At 38.3% G+C, this 19,026-nt stretch overlaps 1 protein-coding gene across 2 annotated transcripts in view; it reads right to left on the minus strand.

Annotated features, from left to right (window-relative positions):
- tbc1d22a (TBC1 domain family, member 22a) overlaps positions 1 to 19,026 on the minus strand; it is a 283,486-nt gene that overhangs the window by 199,971 nt on the left and 64,489 nt on the right. Inside the window, exons 7-8 of one of the 2 annotated variants that reach the window (XM_062064592.1) lie at positions 13,698 to 13,826; positions 7,909 to 7,974 (exon numbers count right to left, since the gene is read on the minus strand). In XM_062064592.1, coding sequence (XP_061920576.1) covers positions 7,909 to 7,974; positions 13,698 to 13,826 — 195 coding nt within the window. Of the gene's footprint in view, positions 1 to 7,908; positions 7,975 to 8,236; positions 8,300 to 13,697; positions 13,827 to 19,026 lie in introns of both variants that reach the window. The other variant, XM_062064593.1, reaches the window with a different exon arrangement.

Here is a 19,026-nt window from a genome sequence, read left to right on the forward strand (position 1 = left end):
TTTCAAAATGAAAACGCATAGAAAATAAAACATAATACATAATGGTTAGGTTTTTTTCATACCCAAAAAGGAGTGGGAAGAAATGAAACATATTTACTCTAAACCCTTATTTATGAATCAAATAAACTGTCTTATCATCATTATTATTATATACAATGATAGAATATCATTGTATATAATAATATATACAATGATATCAATAATCTTGTACCTACTTTACACTTTATTTTGCTTTATATGTCATTTGTACTGTTTGTAGTTACAAAAGATTTTTAAACTTCAATAGTTTTGAGTGTAAGAAAAATGTATTTGTGTGATCCCTATATCCTGCCTTATAAATTACCCTTATTGCTTTCTTCTGCAGGGCGATGAGTGAATATAGTGTGCTTATGTAATTATTGGCCCAAACGTCTGCACAGTAGTGCAAGTTAATGGCATTCATATCTCTGCATGACAATGTTTTAACCTTATCTGATTATTTATTAATAACATATAATATTCAGCCTGTTAAACATTCTGCAATTGCGGACGATCAATCAGAACAGGTTATAAAAGAGTACACCATAGTGACGGTAATATTGTCGAGTGAACTGTAATCCCCCGATGTGGGCTGCAGAGGGCAGTGGCAGGCATGACTGCAATATCAAGCCGTCTCAGTGGTAACGAAGTAGAAGACTAGCTTGTTCACAGAGAGAAAGTCTTCCTCCTTTACATCGCTGCTTCCATTACAATACACTTAATATCAATCTGCCAAAAAACATTTATTTAGTTGGCTATATTACATAATAGCACAGAGTAACAGAATAGCATGATTGTACTGTCAGATGATTTTCCATTGTTTTGTTGGTTAAACCGGATGTGAAGCGTGGCGCTATTATTAGGAAGCCGCCTATTGGTCGTGTGTGATTGGTATGAGAAAAGATTTGACATGTTTTGACGAAAATCTCAGATAGGACATCCTCTCTATTGTCTTTGTTTCTGCTGAGCTTGTAACTGAAGCAGTTTGGGTAACAATTAACATTTTACGTTTTCAATGCACTTAACTGTAATTCAAACATGGACGTGAAACTTCTCCTCACTCCAAGCAGCAATTGGAGATTCGCTCCAATGATTATTTTTTTCCTAGGCTTTGATCCCTATGATGCAGCTAATTTATGGACTTTCTTTGCCGACGGCCATAATTCCAAAAGTTGTTTTTTTTTTTGTTTTTTTTTAAAAACAAGCAAAGACACTTAAAAAGTGTTTTAATGTTTGTGCTGTGATGCCATCTTTTGTACGATTTTGCTCACTGCAAGTGCTGCAGAGTCCTTCTGTTTAGTCTGAGCTCTCAACTGGAAGTAAAAGTGCTGTTCCGTCTTTTAGCCGTCCATAGAAATTTTACTCGTATAGATTCTTCATTCATCACTCCAAGCAATGTTTGTAAGTTTTACAGTATAACTAAAACAATTCATACTTACTAAACCGTCCCATGTGTGATGTCTGTACGATGTACGTGCTATTGTAATGTAATGAATCTACCGTTGTTAGCAATAGCTAATAAACTAACTTGTTAACTATCAGTAACTTACAATGGCATTTTTTTTAGTATTGTTTCAGTTTCATAAATTCAACAAAACGTCACTGTGGAGTTATTTTCTCTGTTTAGCTCATACTTGCCAACCTTGAGACCTCCGATACCGGGAGGTGGGGGCGTGGTTAAGAGGGGAATATATTTAAACTAGAATTCACCAACTCAAGTATTTCATATATATATATATACATATATATATATATATACATATATATATATATATATATATATATATATATATATATATATATATATATATATGAAATACTTGACTTTCAGTGAATTCTAGCTATATATATATATATATATATATATATATATATATATATATATATATATATATATATATATATATATATATATATATATATATATATATATATATATATACATATATATATATATATTTATTTATTTTATTATACATATAAATAAAATAAATACTTGAATTTCAGTGTTCTGGAGGCTATCCAGTAGATGGCAGTATTGTCCTGTTTAAGAGTGTCACAACATTGCTGTTTACGGCAGACGAACTGCTTTACGGTAGACTAAACGTGACTGCTGTTGTTGTGTGTTGTTACCGCGCTGGGAGGACGTTAATGAAACTGCCTAACAATAAACCCACATAAGAAACCAAGAACTCGCCCTCGATCATTCTACAGTTATGACGTCATTGGGCAGGCAAGCTGTTTGTATTGTGGGAAAGCGGACGTGAGAACAGGCTGTCCCCACTCAGGTCCGCATTGAGCTGGAGGGGGCGTGGCCTCCAGCTCCGGCTGAATACCGGGAGTTTGTCGGGAGAAAATTTCTGCCGGGAGGTTATCGGGAGAGGCGCTGAATACCGGGAGTCTCCCGGTAAAAACGGGAGGGTTGGCAAGTATGGTTTAGCTGATTGAAGAGCTAGCTTCCGCAGCTAGTGGGTCCATCACGACGACGATTTATTTGATCAGCCGTTTTACTGCCTTGTTACAGGCACCGTTTGGAAACAATTAAGGTATGTAAATAAACAAAATCTTTCTCATTTCAAAACGTTGTGGCTTATCGTCCGGTGCTGCTAATATATGAAAAATGTTTTTTGTTTTTTTTTTACATTTAGTGGGTGCGGCTTATATATCGGGTGCACTCCATTGCGTAGAAATCCGATACATTGTAACAGAAGTGTAGATAGAACATGCTACAACAAAAAGTAACCAGATATTAACAGTAAATTAACAAGCAGATTAATAATATTTTGGACAAAATAATACACCCGGAAATAACGCAATATGTTACCGCACAGAAGCCTTTACAACCCGTTTTGAAATGGTTGTATTATCATTTATATACAGAATAATATATTGTGTATGGCAGGAGACTGCATTATATATTGCGATATAGATCTTCGGCTATAAGGCTCATCCATAACCGGGGCCCATGTAAATTGAAACCTCAATCATTGAAAGCACTGTCTACTTAAGCAACAAACTTCAAAACCGCACAGCTTCTGAGGAGCGTTTTCATTTTAAAAATGCATTACTTGACAATAAAGCCGAATATAATCTAAATTGGAAGTCCAAATTAGGCACTTTATTTCGTTTTTACAACGTGATTGTCAGTATATTGTCAACAAGTCACCTGTTCAAAAACAGGAGGAACACAAACACTTAGCTATCACTTATGGAATCCCCGCAGAATGGCTTCAATATACCGCGCTGCCAGAGATGGAACAGACTGTTGACTGCCTAAATCTCACTGAGCCCCGTGGGGGGTTGAGGAGGGGAGCGAGGGCGCTGCAGAAACAAACAACTGAATGAAATGAAGCAGGGGTGATTTTCAGGTGGCACTGCAGCAAGCATAACCATATAAAAAGGCCCCTTTGGAGTCTGGTGCATGGCGGAATGCGCCAGGGCAGGGATATTTCAAATCAGTGCTTTGAATTTACACGCGAACAAAGGTTGGTGGGAAAAGGTGATGGAGATAAATCTACGCCACATATGATCCCAGATTATTCTGCACTGCATCCAGACAGCCTTGAGTTGTATTATTTACACTGGGGGGCAAAGGGAAGGTGCAATGTGACTGCTAATGTGTTTCTGTACTGACAAATGTTAATACAGCACCTCTCCTGCGTCCTACACACAAGTACACCATGCTTTAATGAGTGGAAGTATGTGCACGCTTGTTTGTAGGTGCGTCAACACGGGGACCTGGCTACCTCATTAGGCTGCATCTCATTATGTACTTTTATTGTATTTTTTCCTCAAGCTAGTGGTTAATAAGTACAGAATGCCAGGCAAATCAAATCTAACGCATAACCTATTAGATTTAGGGACCGTACATCTTGGCATGGGAGTGTGTGCATTGGTTTATGTTTCACTAATGTGCCTTGATAGCGACTGTTTAGTTTAATTAACAAGGTTTTCCTCTTGAACAACAACAGTGATGCAACAATAGCACTTACAAAGCCCTTATAGGCATTTACAGGAGCGCAGACCATGAGGATAATTATGTGCATTTGATTCCATGCTTGATTGTAAATGTGGTGCAAGTGTGTGTGCCATGCAGCAGGGGCTTTTTTACATCCTATTCTGACCCAGATGTATTTCACGACTACACATGGTAAACTGAGGGCTGGACCATTTGGGCAAAAATAATAATGACGATTGCAACCGGACTGTTTGAGTTGTCTGAGAAGACGTTTCGGTATCGTCTAGATTTAGACTAGACCTGACCAATCTAAGTCTATGAGCACGAACTGATAAAGCCTACTCGGATGAGAGGCGAAACGTCTTCTAATACAAACCAAACAGTCAAGTTGCGATCGATTGAATGCCCTGAGATTACAATGACCTGGATGAATGAGAACATTCATAGACAATGACGACGATTATTTTGGTTGATATTGAAATCACGATTAATAACACGGTTAGTCATTGACTTTAAAATAGGAGTATTTATTGTACCACCAAAACTCAACTTTAAATTAAGGCTATCAATGTTAACGCGTTAACGCATGTGATTATTTTTTTAAAAACTATTGCGTTATCACAAATGATTGAAGACTAATCACAGTGTTTGCTTTGACCGCCGGAGGGTGGCGCGCATTGCACAGGCAGTGATCACGTCACACGCCAATAAGATGATAGGTGTGTTTTGCGTCCTTTAAAACAAATTTCGACGGAACTTCAGATAAAACTGAGGTAATTAGAGGGTATTACTTTCTTATCATCAGCGCACATCAAGTTTAAAATAGTGTATTAAAGCGAAACATGGCGCCGCTAGCATTAATGCTACATGGACAACAAACTATGCTGGCTGAGTTTATATGCGTTTACCACAGATAAATTAAACAACGCCTTTTCAAAATGGACAGCCACCGCCTGTAAGCCACTTAACATCTTTGAAGTCCCAAGTGCTGCAAAATGTCGTTCATGTCGCCAACTACCGTCATACAAACTAGAGGTAGTTTGTACAAAAAAGAGATAGGCTCTGTCATTTGGAAAGGTAAACAAGCTTTTTTGTTTATGCAACTGGTTAAACTAAAGAGTAAATGCACTATGTAAAGTTGTTTATATGTGTCTTATTACACTACTATTAATATACTGTACATCTGTACCCAGTTTGCTATCAAAGACTTTCAAATTGTGCACTTATTTCTTACTATACTTACCTTCACCAAGTTTTGAGCAAATCAATGACTTGCAGATCAGTAAAACATTAAAAAAAATGTTCCTGCTTGACATTTTGAATACAAAATTGTATTTGTATCCAAATATTGCAATATTTCCTTAAGCAAATTTTACACATAAAAGCATATAGTAACCTCAGATTAATCACACTTGAAGAGTGTGCTTACCGGTAATCGGATTTTAAAAATCCATCACTTAACGGCCCTAATTTAAATATAATTACATAAAAAACTGACATAAATTAGTAACAAATAAACAAAAAGTTAATAATAGTAGTAACAACAATAAATGTAAATAATAGCAGTATAATAAACATAATGTTCAGTTTTATAGTTGTAATTTTTTTAATTGTTTTTTATCTTTTTTTTACCACCATTAAGTGTGTGCTTTTAGTATCATAACTTTTTTTTACTAAAATACAAAAATCCTCCCATTTATTGGTGCGATACATCTTTGGACAATTTCGACCAATATTTTATGTCAAAGCATAATATTTTCTTGTAAATGTATCAACATGTGTTTTAAGTACCATATGCTTGTGTAAGGTACTTTTTTAAAAACCTTTATTTCAGACCAGATGTTATGCACCGCGCTGTTATTGTGAAGGGGGTAAGTGTTCTGCTGTTCCGAGCTTGACGAGTAAGGAGACGACTTCAGGCTGTTAAAAAAAAAACGGGAAAGAGAGAGCCTCTACGACTGCAGTCCTATTTGTACGTTGAACTTACAGCCATGATGTCGTTCACAACAACACAAGCAGATGAGCTGTATTATGGGTGTATGGATTGTTCTTCCTCGCTTTAGCTTTGTAGTTTAGTCGCTGTTTCGACATTGTTTAGTTTAGGACGAATGAGAGATACCGGACACTAAGGGTGTCAAAAACAAATCGATTTTCGAATTAATCGCCAAATTTATTTGTAACCATTCACAATCAATTTTTCAAATTCTTAAAATTTCTATTTTTTTTTTGTTTGTTTTTCCTGTCCTGCCACTCAGGCTGATCATATTGTTGATGGGGATGATCATGTCTGCTGTACAGATTGAATTTACAAAATAAAAGTGTTGGATACTTCTCTAGCCTTATTTGTATTTGACTTTATTAAATGTTTGGTTAATTTTCTTTTTAACAAAACCAGTTTTCTTTTAGGTGATACAAAAAAAACATTAGAGCTGTTTTTTTTATTTTATGGAGGAATGTAGCTAATCATAGAACTGGCAAAGTATTGATTTTGAATCGAGAATTGTTTTGAATCGAGAATATATTCTGAATCTAATTGTTACCCTCAACAATCCAATCCAATCGTGTGGTGCCCAAAGACTCACAGCCCTACTGGAAACATTATTCTCCTGTATTTTACTCACATCTACGTCAAATTCCCTGATAATCTGCATTTAAAAGCACATTCCGTTTTATTGGCAAATTCTGTGACTACGCAGAAATACTATACTTGTTTTGCTGAGTTTAGTGATTATTGATTAGACATACTGGTGGTGTGTCCGATAAAAAGCAACAACCATGGTGAGGTCCTAAACTTCCAGTAGACATGGGGCCGATCAAGCTTCTTAGAATTACTCCTAAGAAGTCTGCTAAGAGTTGACTTAAGAGTAAATAAATTCTTCGCTGAAAGCTGCACTTAAAAGTTAGTTATCAAGCGTCTTACTCACACTTTCAGCGAAGTGTAGGACTGAATCTTAAGTGTCACACTCAGAGCTGAATTACGACATTACTATGTGCCGTAAACGGAATTTTAGGTGACGTCATTTCTGTGTCCATAGAAATGACCAATCACGGAAGGGAATCCGTTGTCTAAGAATAAAGAAATATCTTGGAAATATTTAAGTGGACAATGGGAGTGTATATTTTGACAATAAACTACAAAATAATACAAAACAAACTAGTCCCCGCCGGCACTCACGCTACCGCTCCCTCACTTCTATCGCCCACACACTCACTGACGTCACTCACCTCACGGCCACACACATACGCTACTGTCATAACATTTTCTTTCCAATTCATTAATTAGGCAACTAATTTGAAACTGGTGTGGGTGGCTCTATATATACTAGCCCACTGCAGACACATGCAGAAATCAACAAGGAATCGAAAAGTATTAAATCTGTGACAAAAATAATATCCGCTCTGTCTAAACGATACCGTTTGATCAGCTGCTCGTCATCAAAAAAAAACAAAACATTGTTCCGTTCCCTGAACGTTCGCGCACGTCTCTCTCGCCTCAGTGCCATCCCCTGCTGGCAACTCCTAACCACTTAAGACACCTCTGAAGGTCTCTTAAATATCGTGGAGAGTAGGAGTGATTCTTACTTAAGAACGTTGATAAAAAGCTTTTATTCTTAAGTTTGAGAGTAGGACTAAATTTCGCAAATTCTCAGGACTTAAGTGTAAAATGGCACTCTAAGAAGCTTGATAAGTACGGCCCCTGGTCTTGTTTTCACTTACATCCACGTTTCAATGTTACAACCTTAAAAATGTGCATTCGCGGCCCATTATTTGTTGTTTCCGATTACCATATTTGTATGATTGTGAGAAGCCAAAATCGAAATCCAATGTATTGTCCAGCCCTTGTTAAACTTCAAAGTTCAAAATAAGAGTGTAAGAAAGCCCTGCTGGCTGAGGTGACGTGCGTGCAAGGGCTTGAAGGAGGAGGATCTCACCTCTTGGACAGAAGCTTGTTGAAAGAGAGGAATAAGAGGATTAGTTCTCGGTATGTCAATGTGAATCTGCAGAGACAGAAAGGGAGAGAAATAAAAGACAAACTGAAGCAACGGGGCAGGTTAGCACGGATCAGACAGCGAGGTGCAACAGTTAGTGGGTCGGCGTCCTCCGGCGCAACATTTCAGAGCGTCCTCCCCACAGCAGACGAGCAACGTGACAGGCGGACAGAATTGTCAGAAGGGATGCAGGACAGCGGCTGGAGACAAGCCCACTGAGACTGATTTGTTGTTGTTGTTACAGACTACTCACAGTCCTGTCCGCCCTTACCTCTGTCACCTTTGGCTGGAGCACCAAAGACTCGGGACTCATCCTAGGAATGTCTATTTGGATCTGACAGCAACATGGGAGAGAATGTTTTAGACACACAAACATTCACACACCGCTGCAAACTCCAAACAGAAAGGTAGAAGTTGTTGATATCACTATTGATGGGGGCAATGGCATTGACGAAAACGTCTGTGTGCATTGCAGCGTCAATGCAATCACTCTCCGCACCTTGCAGCAGGATTTAGTTTATGGCGTGGGTGTGCGGTCCCGAATGCCCCATAAAATAAAATGGCAAATCCGGTCTATCAGTCTTGCTGAGAAATAATTGCTTGGTTTTAATTTCCTCCTGTGCATTTTAAAAACTTTAGGTAGGTAGCTTGAGGTACAACTTCAGGCATTAGCCGGAGACTAAAAACTTTGTGTTCCACGCATGGTGGAATTTTTATGCCGATTTGTTACCATGATTACCGAAAATGTTTATTTAAGGGGTTGCCCACAGCCACTGTTGTTAATGTCAAGTCTTTTGATGTGGAACAAATAGAAAACCCGCCACAAAATTGCTACAAAAATTACATGAAAATATGAAGTTGATTCACATCCGAATCGCGATTTTTATTTATTTCTATATCAATTTGTAATACATTTTTTGAAAGAGTTTTTTTTAGGCCCCATGTGTCAAATAGGGCTGCAACAACTAATCGATTAAATCGATTAAAATCGATTATTAAAATAGTTGCCGATTAATTTAGTCATCGATTCGTTGGATCTATGCTATGCGCAGAGTTTTTTTTTGTTTTGTTTTTTTTTTTAATAAAAAAAAAATATTTTTTTTTTTTTACTAAACCTTTATTTATAAACTGCAACATTTACAAACAGCTGAGAAACAATAATCAAAATAAGTATGGTGCCAGTATGCTGTTTTTCTTCAATAAAATACTGGATAGGATAGAAATGTAGTTTGTCTCTTTTATCCGATTATTAATCGATTAATCGAAGTAATAATCGACAGATTAATCGATTATCAAATTAATCGTTAGTTGCAGACCTAGTGTCAAAGTCAAGGCCCGCGGGCCGGATATGAAATATCTATGGCCCCCGGGATGATGTTTGATTAGTATTAGAACCGGCCCGCAGGCCACAGCCGCCTGCTGCTGTTTTGCACGCACCAATACTCCATCAGTGTTGGCGCTAGGAATTTTAAAAATCAAGTCATAAAAATGGGGTCCCACAGTAAATTTTTGGGGTGCCACTTTTTTGTAACCGTTTTTAAAAAAAATTATAAATGTATGCATTATCCTGTTATATCTCACATTCTCTATTGTGTTTTGGAAAAAGTTTGTCATAAACGTTAATTCATTAAAAAAAAGAATAACAAATAAAACAAATTTTATGCATATGTAAATTTATTCAGTTATAAACATTCATTCCCTTTCTTCTTTCCTTCATTGATCTAAACATTACCGCTGCCGGTATTTTTTTCTATATTTTTATTGTAATATTTTCAGAATGTGTCTGTTCTATTTTTGGATTAAGTAAGACAAAGAAAACAATCTGAAGTTGTCTTTATTTTTGCCATGATTTTAATAGTCCGGCCCGCGTGCGCACAGATTTTTCTCCATGCGGCCCCTGAGCTAAAATGAGTTTGACACCCCTGTTTTAGGCCATCTCCGCTAGGTATGGGTACTGTTCACATTTTAACCGATACGGTACCAATCTCCATTACCTGGGAATCGATACCGGTACTCAACAATATCAATTTATGGTACTTGTGTGTGTGTGTGTGTGTGTGTGTGTGTGTGTGTGTGTGTGTGTGTGTGTGTGTGTGTGTGTGTGTGTGTGTGTGTGTGTGTGTGTGTGTGTGTGTGTGTGTGTGTGTGTGTGTGTGTGTGTGTGTGTGTTAATAATATAAATTGTTTCAAGAATACAATTAGATTTTTTGCAACATTTAAAAATGAGCGGATAGAATACATTTGTATTTATTTGTAAATAATGGGGAAATTACGTTGTTGCAGTGCAGGTTTTTACATACAGTAACAGAAGTAAAGCGTAATTAAAAACAAAAAAATTGTAATACATTCTACATATTGCTCAGTAATATGTATAGATAGAAGATAAAATGCAACAAAATAACTTATAACTGCTGTCCATTTGTTATATCTTGTTTTATTATCACATTTCTAAGTCCCATTTGCAAGTAGGACACTTAGTTGCAATTACAGTTGTAAGTCCAAGACGTTAAATGGCAGTAGTTTATAGTTTGTGTTGGCCAGTTCAGTCTTTGCTGCATGTTGCGCCCTACAAAGTGTTAATACTGTAAGTATTGTACTCGCTACCCACCAGCTGTTTGCCCATCGCATACTGCAATTTATTTTATTTTATTTTTAAGTCAAAACAGTCCAAAACGTAGAAGCGGTCAAAAAAAATGCATCCCGTCGTGCACAACCTCCTCACTCCAAGTATAGTGTCGACTTAAGCTAATAAACCCGATATCATGCTCTTAGTGTCAAGTAGTTCCAGGGTGAATGATCACATGACCCAAAAAGTAGGGAAAAGACAATTGTCTCTACACTTCCTGCAACATATTCTTATTCTCTGGTGCACCAGATGCGAGGGTGGCGCCCAATCTATTTGTGGAAATCCAAATGTATTTGTGGCCGGATCCATACAGTATATGTTTTTTTCAGGGCCGATACGATTCTTAGTTGTCAATGAGGCCGGAAGCAGACATTTGGAGATGATATTCATTTGCAGTAAAAGTTATTTAAACAGGAATAAAATATGTCAGTAAACAGCTGGTCAAGACTTTAAATCATTTTTTAACATTATTTTTTAAGAAAACGACAGACCAGTAGCGACATAATGTTTTATGCGGCGCTAATGTTGTGGCTTATTTAGCAGCAAAAAACATCAGGGGATTTCACAAACCCATTTATTACGTGTGTGTTAGAGAAGCAACAACATTTGCATTTTAAAACCTCCTGGAAAAATTGGTAAATATATGAGATTTATCCACATCAAAATAACTTGCCATCTACTCAATTTTATAGCAGTTTATGGATTTAATACATTGTAAGGTTTGTCATGAGGAACCCTGAAATATTGCAAACATTGAAATAAAAACAATTCTGGGCTCCTTCTTGTAGATTATAGTTAACCCATTTTTCAAGATGGCTGACAATTTCTCTCTGGATGTTACACAAAGTAGGAGAATGTGTGAGCTGCTGCCTGCTCTAATTTACTTATAGAATAAGAATTTGATTTATCAAGATAGTCACACAAAGTTGGAATTTTTGGCAGCGATAACTTTTCTGTCGTCTTTATATCCATCCATCTCTGTTGCATTATTTGATTTAAATAACGGAACATGAAACTCTGCGCGCTCCTTTAATGAGCTCACGCTCCGAATGTTGCAGACGGAGAATTGTAGCGAAAACAAACAAAACAAAAGAACAAAAACTGTTGTCCCGGTAAAAAATAAATAAAATGGGGGCCATGGCCGTGTGAGCGCTGCGGTTGGAAAAAAAAGGGAACTTTTCCATGCAGGGCAATTGGGCTGGTGCTAGAGCAGTAGTTATTACTATCTACCTCACTAATTACCATATTTTCCGGACTATAGAGTGCACCGGTATATAAGCCGCAACCACTAAATTTTAGAAGACAATTATTAGCTGCACCGGACTATAAGCCGCAGATACAGTATATAGGTTGTGAAATGAGTTATTTACGCAGAAACATTTTGTAAATGTTTATTTACATACCTTAATTGTTTCCAAACAGTGTCTGTAACACGGCAGTAAAACAGTTATCAAACAAAACAGAAGTCATCATGGACCCACTAGCTGCGGAAGCTAGCTCTCAATCAGCTAAACAGACTCAATAACTTCACGGTGACGTTTTGGTGAATTTACTCAGGAACTAGTACAATACGAAAAGAATGCCATTATAAGTTAGTAATACTAACACAGACACCCGTAAACGTGTAAGCATATTAGCTAATGCTAACGACGCTAGCTTCATTACATTATAATACCAAGTACAAACATGCATGAAAGCACTCCTAAAGACATCACACATGGACGGTTTAGTAAGTAAGAATTGTTTTAGTCATATTGTATAACTTACAAACGTTGCTTGGAGTGATAAATGAACAATTTATACGAGTGGAAACGCTATGGACGATTAGCAGACGGAACAGAACTAGTACTTTCGGTTCAAAGCTTTAAACAGCAGGAAACACGGTAAAAGTTCCTCCAGAAGCACCTGCAGTGAGCGAACCCGTCCAAAATATGGCGCCATAGCACAAACCAAAAACACACCATTTAAAAGTTTTTGCATGTGTTTTACGAAAACTATTTGCATTATGGCCATCAGCGAAGAAAAATCCATGAATTAATTGCACCGTTTTATAAGCCGCGGGGTTCAAAGCGTAGGAAAAAAGTAGTGGCTTATAGTCCGCAATTTACTGTATTTTTTATATACCAATTGCTGGTATCATATGTGTATATATTGTATCTGCTGATTGCAGAAATAAGGCTGATACCAATTTTAAAAAAGGCCAAATATCGCAGCCAATAATCGGGTCGAGCTGTAGCATTGTGAAGCTTTTCAAATATACAACACCATTTTCCTTTTAGGTGGTAAAAAGAAAATACACAGTAGGACTCAAAAAAGCAAAATGGGATTTCTACAATGTCTCCAGCCAAATGCTGACGCGCTAAATCTGTCCAACAAAGCTGCCAAAAACATAAACACGATATTGAAAGGAGACAGACGGACAGATAGAAGACCACGTACAGGTACAGTTGGACAGATTCCAACTGACCTCTGTGAACACGAAAAGAACACTGTACATCAATACAGTAGTACATGCACACACCAAGCTATCAAGTACAGTGCCAAAGAGCTACAGAAAAAAATAATTGGTGCTCACTTTGTCAGCAGACGAGCTTGGCAAAAAGGCATAAAAAGATGCTTCAGGACACAACTCAAGTCATCAAGAAAACAAAGTGGCAAAAAATTGAAGTGAAATAAGAAAGTTTGCTTTGGTATGTTTGCTATCAGCGTGACATGAACGCTAAAGTAAGACTTGCTCATTTTCTAAGCCATAGAGCAGTGCTCATTTGGGCAAGACGGAAGCTCGAGGCTGACCGGATAAACTCCGAGCAGAGTTGGATCACATAGGCTCAGTGCAAAAATACTTTTTGTTAAACAACTGCTTTCAGTGATCCTTTCTACAGGGTGCCATCCTGCCGACTCGCACTTAGACATGCACGGCGTGCGAGGCAATACTTGAGAGACAAAGATGTGGTTCTTGTAATTGGAAACGGAATCTTTTGTTTTCCGTATCTCATTCCGTCCTTGAAGGAGTCAGACAGGTGAGGCAACGTGAAACAAAACAACTAAAAAGGAACAGGAAGGCCAATCAGTTGTCGTGTTTGTTTGTGCGGGAGCACGTATATACCTGTCTGTACGTGTCCTGATGGTGCTCGTCATTGCGGGAGTCGTAGTACTGCTGGATGAAGCCAAAATACTCCTGCCGCTTCCTCTGGAGGACATTGTCTCGCCTCTCTGCATTGGCTGGCAGGTACCCCTTAAAAAGTTGTAAAATGAACGTACAATCAGACGTGCGTGAAGTGAAAAGATGCCATCAAGACGGAACGTTTTCTGTCAAATACAAGTCTTCAAAGTGTGGCGAAGGCCTGGAAAAAACAAGAAGCAGTTTTTTTAAATACCTTAGTTACGGCAAAGGCCAAATGACGATGATGATTTTCAGTTCTTACAAAAGCGCTACAAAAATCATCGAATAAAATCCTATTCTGTAAGTTCACACTTTGAAAACACTTTGAAATTTGACATTATGTTGAATTCAGTTTAGAATTGTTATGGGAAATACATCAAATTTGGCATTTATCAAATTTGAATGTTTAACTTTTAATACTTCCTAGCTAAAATAATGACCTGCTACCCGACAATGTACAATTCTTCTCAACAAAAGAGAAGACGTATAACCTTAGGGAAAAATCGAATTTAAAACATCGGTATACACCTACAACACTTAAGACCTTTATTATGCAATGGATTAGAAAAGCAATGTACTACTATGATCCAGTTTTAGAAAATGTTCAAACTCAAAGTTTTCACAAAGTACAAAGAAAATTAATCCTGATAAACATCTCCAATCTTGTGAAAAAATGTGATAATCTTATTGATCTCATCCAATACAATCCACTTTATTTATATAGCACATTTAAACAACAAAATGTTTCCAAAGTGCTGCACAACAATATTAAAAACAATATTCAAATATTATCCTTAGCTCCACCAATGACTGAATAAAAACACAAAAAATAAATACATATAAAACCAATATAAAATAAATATGATTAAAAACGATTTTAAAGGGTAAAACCAATTAAAACAGTAAATATAAATCCAAATTTTAAAAACACAGAGGACAACAGACACACAACTCACGTAGTGTTAAAAGCCAGAGAATAAAAGTGGGTCTCAAGACGAGTCTTAAAACACTCCACTGTGGGAGCAGTTCGAACATGGAGGGGCCGAGTGTTCCAGAGCTTAGGGCCGACCACAGAGAAGGCCCTGTCTCCCCTGGTTTTAAGTCTGGTCTTGGGCACTACGAGCTGGAGCTGGCTCTCGGACCTCATAATGTGAACCATAAATTACATAACTATTTATTCATGAGAACATGATTTTATGTTAATTGTGTATTAAATAATTATTCACTTACTCATTTGTCTATTTATTTACTGATTTATTTATTGTTGTGTTACAGAATGAGTAAGTAACAAATGTGTTAGTAATTGCTATGATACAAAAAGGAGTAGGATTATTAAATAAGCGCTGCTTCTTCCTACTGTTTTTCGGATGTGCTGTAAAGAGAAACTGTAATTATGAGATGTATCGTATTGTAATTGTATGCTTGTTCGGAATAAATTAACACAGTAACCAATTTTTAACACTGTACTTTTCGTTTAAAAGAAGTATTTTTAAAATGTTTAAAATAAACTGTGCACCACATAAAAACAAAATAAAATCAATATAATGTTTACTTTTTTTTCAAATAGATGTTCATACCACATAATTTTTGTAATTTATGCATTTATTTATCTATTCATTAATTCATTTCCTTTGACTGTCCAAAAACCAGAACGTCTTCTGCTTGTCATTGATTTGCTACGGCTGTCATTGTGCTTTTTTTCCCCACGCCATGTTTTTGATTGACAAAAGATGTTTTATAGTTAGAGGTAGGGCTGAGCCAATATCAACATATATTGCGATAGAAACATACTCGATATCAATAGAAAATGTGTTCGATAAAATGTTTGAGATATTTTTTTGGGGGTGGGGGGGTCGGAGAAACCAGAATTTATGAAGCAAGGTTGGTTGCAAGAACAAAGGGACTTGCGCTCTGGTAACCTAGCACACAAATGATGCAGCTCACCAAAGCTGACGACAAAGTCAGATACGGGTTGCATTCAGGTCGCATTGCGTTGGGACTGAAGTCACATTTGACACCTTAACATTTGACAACCAAACAATTACACAGAGCGACTCTGTAAAGAATCTGGGTATTATCTTCGACCCAACTCTCTCATGTGAGTCACACATTAAGAGTGTTAACAGCCTTCTTTCATCTCAGTAATAACCCTAAAATTTGTCCCATTTTGTCCACCACTAACGCTGAGATCATTATTCATGCGTTCGTTACGTCTCGTCTCGATTACTGTAACATATTATTTTTGGGTCTCCCTATGTCTAGCATTAAAAGATTACAGTTGGTACAAATTGTGGCTGCTAGACTTTTGACAAGAACAAGAACGTTTGATCATATTACGCCTATACTGGCTCACCTGCACTAGATTCCTGTGCACTTAAGATGCGACTTTAAGGTTTTGCTACTTGCGTATAAAATACTAAACCGTCTAGCTCCATCCTATCTTGCTGATTGTATGGAACCATATGTCCCGGCCAGAAATCTATGAACTCTGGCTTATTAGTGATTCCCAGAGCCCAAAAAAATCTGCAGGCTTTAGAACAGTGGTTCTTAACCTTGTTGGAGGTACCGAACCCCACCAGTTTCATATGCGCATTCACCGAACCGGAATCATAAAATGATGTTATCATATTAAAGAAATACTAATAAAGATATATTTTACAAACAGAAAGTTACAGGAATGTACACATGATCCCATGTTTACATCTCATTGTGCAACATGTGAATGTTTTGGTGGGAACTAAATGCGATATCTGAAAGGGGTACACATTATTTCCAAAGTAGGACCCCCCACCCAGACATATAATACTAGTACACAGCTCATGAAAAACAATATGTAATAGTCATTGTAAGTGAGCCAAAACACTTATATTAGAAAATAACCTCATGGAAATGACTGCTGTCATTTGACTACAATGATAAAACATTGAACTTGTTATTTAGTCAGGTTTGGGACAGGTGTGCTGCCGGTGTGACCACAGTGCATGTGCACGTCTGACATCGATCACATGTGCTCCACCGAATCCTCAAGGAGTTTTTGCATTTGCTCACACATATGGAAAATTAGAGGGAACATTGTTTGGGGGTATCCATAATACGCCGACAGGGGAAAGTTTTTGTTTACACAATGAGTCGGGTGTGTCTTGACCTCCGCGGCGGAGGCTCTGCCGAACCCCTGAGGCCGACTCACCGAACCCCTAGGGTTCAATCGAACCCAGGTTAAGAACCACTGCTTTAGAACATCTTCTATTCGTGGTCCAGTACTCTGAAATGCCCTACAGTTAGAGATGTTACCTCAGTAGAAGCATTTAAGTCCCATCTTAAAACCTATTTGTATACTCTAGCCTTTAAATAGACCCTTTTTTAGACCAGTTGATCTGCTGTCTCTTTTTTCTGCTCTGCCCCCCTTCTCCTGCGTGTAGAGGTTATCAGGTTAACACGGATCAGCCTCCACGGAGGACGCGCTAGCTGTTCCAAATCGAGACTTGGTGTGAACCACTCCTCTTTGCATCAATTGGTGACGTCTCTGCGCTGCTGACTTGTCTCCATTCAAGATGATCCCCTGCTGGCCCCACTATGGACTGGACTTTCACATGTAGTCGGGACTTGGGGGTGACCACTCCTTATGCATCAGTCGGTGACGTCTATGCGCCCCGACGTGTCTACATGCAAGAGGATCCCCTGCTGACCCCATTATGGACTGGACTCTCACATTATTAACCATATCCACTCGGCATCCAATGCATCAGTTACCCATGGGGGGATCCCCACATCTGCAGTCCCTTCTAAGGTTTCTTGTTGTTAACATTGGGTTGAGTTTTGTTCTTGCCCTGATGTGGGATCTGAGCCGAGGATGTCGTTGTGGCTTTTACAGCCCTTTGAGACATTTGTGATTAAGGGCTATATAAGTAAATTTGATCGATTACTTGTCCAGGGTGTACCCCGCCTACCGCCCGAATGCAGCTGAGATAGGCTCCAGCGACTTCCCGCGAGCCCGAAAGGGACAAACGGTAGAAAATGGATGGATGAATGATTGATTGACATTTGAAAAGATCAGATTCCAATCGGATTTGGACTACCTCCTGATGTGGCCTGAATCTGATGCGAAAAGATCAGATTTGAAACACTTTGGAGAGCTGTGTCACTTGAGGGCAAACAAATCCAATTTGGTGTGCAGTGTAAACGGGGCCTTAGTGTCCAAATAATATAAATGGTTAGAGGCTAAGTTAACAAACACATGTAGTGTATTTGTGCGAACAAAACTTTGATATTAAATTAAAAGTGCCTGCTCTCTGCGCAGTCGACGCTGATGCAATAAAGACAAACATCCTCGACAGAACAACAAACCGCCTCTAAAACTGAACGAGTGTCTTCAGGGGGTTGGAAGTTATCACATTTGAATCATAACACACACCCTGTGAAGTTTGGTCATTTCATTTACTTCCTTACTACAACAACCTCCCTCCCTGGTATCATACTGAAGGCTAGACTTCCTGATGAGCATCAGAGAGGTGGCAACCCTAAATCAAACACATGGGATGGGCAGAATATGAAGACCATCTCTGGGCGCAACCAATTATAGACTCCAAATTGACCGTTAATATAATCTACTACTCTCTCAAGCACATTGGCGGACAGCTTATGTCACCATGCTCCCTTCAGTGTGGCTAAGTCTTTTAATATAGGATCTAATATTGTGGCCAGCCAGTCTATTCCTACCTCATATTCTCTTATCTGGCTTCAGTTAATAACCTGCACGCAGATCTTCTCTCCTATCTACCTGGCAAGCGCCTGCCTCTGCCAGTCCGCCAGACGGTCACATTTCAGTCCATAAGCAAATGTCATGTGACTTTTTTGTATTTCTTTTTTTAACATTGGTTATCTGCCCCCCCAAAAAAAGCATAATAAAGCCCACCCGTCCACAAGTTGAAGCAGGCCAAGGCTGGTGTTGTGTGCGAGCAGCCAGACGAAGGCGAGGACGGGGAGCGTGTGCGTGTTAAAGGTTAATGGACAACTAAGCGGAGGTCGCTGACACCGCAGCTGCTTTACGGCCTGCTAGGACCCACACACACACCAGTGCACCCACACTATGAGAAGAAAACTTGCGCGTTAGTACAAACTGCTGCTTTCTGAATCATCAAATATTTGTCACAATAAAGTGCACTTTTTAGAGAAAGTGCTTGAATTTTGAGCGGCGAATCTCAAATTTGTTTGAGCGGTGAGGCGAGAAATGCTAAGTGTAAATGCATGGTAGCAAATGTGCCTCAGTGGTAAT

Source organism: Entelurus aequoreus, linkage group LG12 (genome assembly GCF_033978785.1).
Source record: "Entelurus aequoreus isolate RoL-2023_Sb linkage group LG12, RoL_Eaeq_v1.1, whole genome shotgun sequence".
NCBI classification, from domain to species: Eukaryota; Metazoa; Chordata; class Actinopteri; order Syngnathiformes; family Syngnathidae; genus Entelurus; species Entelurus aequoreus.